At 41.3% G+C, this 6,584-nt stretch overlaps 2 protein-coding genes across 2 annotated transcripts; one reads left to right on the top strand and one right to left on the bottom strand.

The window, feature by feature from the left end:
• The first annotated feature begins 600 nt into the window (after positions 1-600).
• Positions 601-1,344, top strand: gpha2 (glycoprotein hormone subunit alpha 2). The gene is made up of 3 exons (XM_028429618.1): positions 601-733; positions 940-1,124; positions 1,240-1,344. The coding sequence occupies exons 1-3, from the start codon at positions 613-615 to the stop codon at positions 1,342-1,344; spliced, it is 411 nt and encodes a 136-aa protein (XP_028285419.1). The 5' UTR covers positions 601-612.
• A 942-nt stretch (positions 1,345-2,286) lies between these two features.
• Positions 2,287-2,997, bottom strand: LOC114451050 (glycoprotein hormone beta-5-like). The gene is made up of 2 exons (XM_028429579.1): positions 2,797-2,997; positions 2,287-2,475 (listed from the first exon to the last, which is right to left on the bottom strand). The coding sequence occupies exons 1-2, from the start codon at positions 2,995-2,997 to the stop codon at positions 2,287-2,289; spliced, it is 390 nt and encodes a 129-aa protein (XP_028285380.1).
• Between the last annotated feature and the right edge of the window lie 3,587 nt (positions 2,998-6,584).

Genomic DNA, 6,584 nt, shown 5'->3' with positions numbered 1-6,584 from the left:
GGGCCTCTCTTGCATGTCGCCATGGTGGTGGTTCCAAATGCGCCTGGCTACAAGGAAGCGGCGCTGGAAAGAGCCACAAATTTAGAGGTCAGGGGTCAGGAGAACCAAATTTCCAGGAAAACATGACTTTATTGTTTACACACGTGTGGGAGTATGTGAGAGCGGGTGGGCATGAGCATCCATGGACCATCAGCACAGAGATTCACACTGCATGCTTCACCGTACCTTCATTTTGAAGACATTTATTCAGTGGTATAGGATGATTATGATATGTGCTGTGATGTGTACGTTCGCTGTCACTGTGTGTGTACGTGTGTCAGCAGGTAGCTGTTAAATGAGGCAGATTGAGAAGATAGAGAGAGTATTGTTTTTACTCACATTAGCTTTAACTCAACCGAGTGACACACAGGCAGACAAGCAGGATGGGAAATCACCTTAGCAGCAACAGGAGGTGCTCTGAGGGGGGCTGTCATCTGAGGGGAAAGTTTAGCAGGAGAGAGAGTAATCTGGTACAGATCAGGACCCAGTGGCTCTTATATGACTATGTCTTAAAATAAAAAACGTTCCATCTGTAACCTCTCCTGTTTCTTTCAGCACCACCAAACCATCCAGATGTCGCTGTGCATCACCTCCCATCTCTGCCTGCTGGTCCTACCAGTGATGTCAGTGCTGCTGCTCTTCTCTCCTGTTAGCTGGAGTTATGATAGCCTCACCCCAGGGTGTCACCTTTACCGTGAGTTTTACAGTTTAATATTAAAAAAAAAATGAGAGTTGTTTCCTTCAGAAAATGCAAATTCATGGGCTGTTTTAAGGCAATCTTATTGCAGGAACCTCCATGTTAGACCTCTTGAGTCTGGTGGATGTTAAGACCCCTCTACCAGTGGGAAAAGGTCACATTGGTTTCTGCTTCCTGTACTCACATGTGTCTTCCATCTCCAGCATTCAACGTGACCATCCGCAGCGACCGTCGTGGCACGTGTAAAGGCACCCATCTCGTCTACGCCTGTGTGGGCTACTGTGAGTCCAGCGCCTTCCCGTCCAGATACTCTGTCCTGGTGGCCTCCAACTTCACCCACAATATCACCTCTGCCTCACGGTGCTGCACCATTACCAAGGATGCGAAGGTGAGAGCTGGGAGAAAGATGGAGAGAAGGCACCCTCTCTGCCTTCCTGGTTATAATCATAATAATAATAATCATGTATAATCATGTCATGACACATGTCCACATCTTCTTCTAGGTCAAAGTTCGCCTGGACTGCCCTCAGGGTCGCCACCATGACGAAATAGAGATCCTGACGGCAAAGGCGTGTCGCTGCGACATGTGCCGCAAATCCCGTTACTGACATCAGGACAGTGAGAGTGGTACAGGTGGAGAATAACAGCAGAAACCTTTCTTTTTCTGTCCACTTTGATCTTTTTTTGAAGAAAAGCCTTTGAACCAATCCAACAATGTTACTGTCAAAACCAGGGTTCCATTCACTTTTGTACCTAAAACAATGAGAACTTCCCTGTTTTGTACTGAGACGTGTTTTTGTTTTGTGTACACGTGTGTAAAATGTGATGTAAGCCAGAAAACTTGATGGATTCACTTTGAGTCGGAGGTTGTAGAAACCATTCTGTCACTAAATGAGCATCTTTGTTAGCAGCTCTGTCAACTTTGATCACGCACTGCAACAAAATAACTGATTTCAAACATGATGACGTTTTACTGTACGGCAATAATATACCCAAATGAGTCATCTATTCATTGATTAACCTTTTAAATCAGCTCAAAAAAACAAGGAGATTCATTCTTTGCAATAACCACTAATCACAAACAAGAGACCAAAGAATGTACAAATTTTATTTATATTTATGAATTTGAACTTAAAGACATATTGTAAATAATATCTATTAATGAAACCACAGAATGTTGGACATGTCAGTTAAATGAAAACAGAACGAATGCACTGTATAGTTTGTGATGATAATGTGTCAATAAACTTCTATTCTGCACCTTCGAAGTCATTTATGTGGATTTTCATTGTGCTAAAATACAACATAAATCATCTAGTAATCACATTAGATGAGACTGAATATAGAGTAGTTTAAACCAGCTTACGTGCTTTAGCACTGATACCTCATTATTATTAATCCAGTGATGTCATATATCAAGCTAAACCAGGACATTGAGTATCCAAAAGCTTCATATTAAAGTCTTCCACTCAGTCATATGTGTTGTTTTTTTATAGTTTTATTCAGGTTTACTCATGTCAGTACAGCTGTTGGAAACATTGTTTTTGCAGTCAGAAGGTCTCACACTCCGTGTCCTGCGTGGAGCAGACGGCGCAGTGGCAGTGCAGAGCCATGGGGTAGTGGTAAAGTGGGGAGACGTCAGGCTGGCAGCCCGGCAGCCGGGCAGTCATGTGGCGGGTGCGACTGTATGTGCAGACACGGTGGTGACGGTGGATGTAGGGGGGGTCTGGTACAGGTCTCTGCAGGGTGCACACACACACATAAATCACAAAACATATGTGATGTGTTTTCTCATTAAAACAGTCAATAAGCCCATTCAAGAAGGTGAGGAACTGTTTCTCCTCTGGGCTTCTAAAGTTGTTTTTTTCACTCAGCCAGAGGTTCAAGCAGAATGTCTAAGACATATGAGCCAAGACTGGGTCTTCGGCCTTCTGATGGTTTGGGTCTAATCCTGCGTCATCAGTTATTTATTTGATATTTCATTATTCCAGCGTTGTGCAAGCATTTAGAAATAGAATTAGAAAAGGCTGAGTCTGCTGTGTATAACTTGTGTGTGTTACCTCCCAGGTGTGGCAGCGCCCCCAGCAGGCCTCCGTGGTAATGCGCAGGCCCTTACAGCCGGGCTTCTGGGCCACGAAAGAGAACTCTCGTACGGCGCAGCCTCGGAAACCATGCAGCGTGGTTGTCACAGCAACACACACCATGGCTGCCCCGGCAACCAGGAGCAGGAGTAGGCAGAGGGAGAGACGATGAAGATGCATGCTGGGTAGGACAGAAGGACAGAAAACAGAGAGTTGATTGTGGGAAATATTATGCTATTAAAAAAATCAAATAGTGTATCTCACTGAGTAACAATGAACAAAACCTGCCTTTTCTTGCATTTAAACAAATATTCTGTTTGGTCTACACAAACATACAGACACATATTTCTGTGATAAATTGCCAATATATGTGAAGCAGAGGGTAATCAAACTGTGTGACTGTCCAGCATTATAACTCATAACTCCCCCTTGTGTTCCATGTCACTACTGCAGCCTAAAAGGATTCCTTCAGACAACAAAATAAAAGCATTACAGTTTCTAATTAATGTAAACAACAAATCAGACACTGAAGTGACATGCATGAAATACAGTTCTTCTTCAGTCATTTCCTGCCATCGTCTGCACATTTCAAACATCTGTGTTGTAAATAAACTTAGCCAAACTGCAAAACTTCCTCATAATAGGAACTACATATTATCACTGAAATGAGAGATTGTTCTTTAAATGCTGTAAGGAAACAGTGTTTTAGGAAGAGCGTGTGTCTCACCTTCTCAGCTGAAGCTCTTGCAGAGATTTGAGCTCTGGGATGGCTGTGTCTCTGCCTGCCCGGACAATCCAGTGAATGGAACCAATCTGTCCTTGTTGTTGTTTTTAGAAGGCCATTAGGGCGGACGGACACTCTGACATCATAGCAATTACAATGAAATACCATTAGAGACCCCAAGCCAGAAATAACGGAGACTCCCTGGAAAATACTGATGCTTGTCTATGTTTTCTTAACCTCAGCCTGTATCTCTGCGTGCAGTGTTTTTAATCCAACTTCAGTCTGCTCTCAGTGATGGGAGGAGTGGCAGTGCTGCAGACCTGACTCGGGATTAAGAGAAGTGATAGATTTAGGTGTGTTTTGATACTTTAAAACATTACATTTCAAAGTGAAAGTGTTAAATCAGATTCGTTTGAATGCATGACAGTTGATTTACTCTCTCTTATAATAGAAACATCATGGAGTTTTGTATTGGTAATGCATGTTTAAAATGTACTTACAGTTTATATAGTACTGATAGTATTTTTGCAAACAACACTGTTGTTACACAGTCGGAACCTTAAATATGCATCACTAACTTTTTAAAAAAAATGTTTTTCCTGTAAAGTTGGACGTGTTAACATGGAGGTCTATAGGTAATGATTTGGTTTTAGAGCCACCCTCTAGTGGTCATTAGAGAAACTGCAGTTTTCATGTTGGGTTAAAGCTATACTGTTTTTAGCCATAGGGAGGCAGCTAAACAAACTGAAAACAAAACAACATACTGACATCCTGTGCAGCTGGAATGACTGGGAAAACGTCAACTTATATTTATGTATGTAGCAGCTTGATGGAGTGACCAACCGGTGATGATGAAACCGCAGTTCCTCAAATGGCCACTTGAGGGTGGCTACAAAAAACTTCAAGCCAATGAGAACTGTTTTTTTAATTGTTTTATAACTGATGCTTATGCAGCTTATGCTTTCAGTGAGTTGGAGGTTTATGTTAGTAGATATTGGAACTGAGACAAAGTACCTGACACAATAAAACAGCACAGACTCTTTTGAGTGTTTTCTCAAAGTGAAGTTTCATTTTTAGCACATATGTTTTTTTTACCCTCCATTCTACACCCCCCTGCAATGTTACGTACAGTAGTAAGCCTCTCTACATTCGAACCCCCCCACTACCACTGTGTTGGTCCCCAAAATATACATCTTCTTCTTCTTCTGCATCTTCTCTATGGTTTTTTTTTCTTCAACACAACAAACACAGACCATTGGCAGACAGTGCAAATCTAGAAAATCAGTGAAATTGCTACGTAATGCGGTTGTAGGATTCGGTAACATCATATTCTCATCCAGTTGCTCTGACTTATTGCCATTCTATCTTGTCTAACTCTACGTCTTTTCTCTCCTGTCTGTCTCCTCCTTTTATCATCTTTACTGTCTGTTTTCATTAATTCGCATCTCCTCTCTGATTTAAAGCATTTGTTCACATTCGGCCTCGTGAAGACGGCCACAGAGAGGAAACATGAAAAACAAAAAACAGTGTTTGGCGATGGCTGTCTGTGAGGTGATAACCAGGGCTCTCTACCAACACTCTCTCCTCTCTCGCTTCCTGTTTCCGAGCAGTTCCAGAATGGATGAACAGAATTCTAGAATTGAGGAATGTTATCAATAAATCGAAAGCACGGACAGCGGGAGCTGGGGTTCCATTTCGACCCCTTGGATTTAGCTGACCGACTGACAATAACAATCAAGAGGGTTTGTGAGTGAACTAGCCTTAAACTAAAATCATACTGTAAACTTAGATTTAGCACAGCGAGGTCAAGTTTAGTCTCTTCAGGTGTGATTTTTTTTTAGTGTTTCATGCCTGAATCAAAACTAAGTTTTTTTTTAATCCACAGCACCAGTCTGGCTCTGCACAGCTGATTAACAAACAATGTGCAGAAACAGGGAAAAAAAACTACTTACATGCTCACTTTATGTCAGGCCTTTCCCATCCTTACTGGGCACTAAAATAAACCAAAGTGTTTATTACAGATTATTTACAATGACACTTTTTGTTTGACGTTATGTTCCTCCAATCATTGGTCTTTGTAAGACCAAACTAAAAGCACCTTTGCAATAATCTTAAAAAATACACAGGAAATCAATTCTGGATTGTTTTAATGTTTACATTAAATACATGAGAATCTGGCCCGTGTTTATTATTCATTCTGCACTCAGGGGCACATATTAACTTTGCATTCAGTGAAAGGAGGTGGCAAGCTTACTGTTTAGGAAATATGAGCAGAAGCTAATAGAGCTACCCTTTTTAAGCAAATTCATCACTAGGTGGAACTTGTTCAGAGTTATTGGGAGTATTGATCCATCTCAGGACAACAACAGCCAGCTGACCTCAAACTAATTCTCCACAATATCGAGAATGTGTGACCATTCATACTATGTCTGCAAATAACTCAAAAGCTGCAGCGCCTTCATTTGAACAAAGCAATAACTCTTTAGACCATGTGAAGTGCCAGAGAAAGTCAACCACGCCTAAAGTGCTCAGAAAAACCTAAAGATTGGCAGAAATGAATGGATTTAAAAAACGTGTTGATTCAGGCATGATGTGAAGTGAGTGTCCTGAAAATCTGTAGGTGTGAAGGAATTCTAAGTGTTTGGTTTTGAAGCAGCCATCAGGTAGCTCTGCGTCTCGCGTCAAACAGAAAAAACAATCAGTTTGTTTTACGATACATTCGGATTCAAACCCTGTCCCTCAAGGAAGGAGAGAGAGAGAAAAAGAAGCAAAGAGATAACTGTTTTCTCCTGTTCTCTATCACTCTATCTACACACGCCTCCTACCCAACGGACACACGCTCACACCCGCACTCACACACACACACACATTCACAACCCAACTATCATCTTCAAATAAGGTTACATTTCCTGATCAAATAGAAAATAAATAGCATCAGTATCAGTTTTCCACAAAATGAACAAGATCATACAAAAACCAAGAAAATAAACAACATAATTACAAAGCAAAATCATTTCTCATCAAATCAAATTTACACAGAAGG

Source organism: Parambassis ranga, chromosome 18 (assembly GCF_900634625.1).
Source record: "Parambassis ranga chromosome 18, fParRan2.1, whole genome shotgun sequence".
Lineage (NCBI taxonomy): Eukaryota > Metazoa > Chordata > Actinopteri > Ambassidae > Parambassis > Parambassis ranga.
This window is presented reverse-complemented; position numbering and strand designations above follow the sequence as displayed.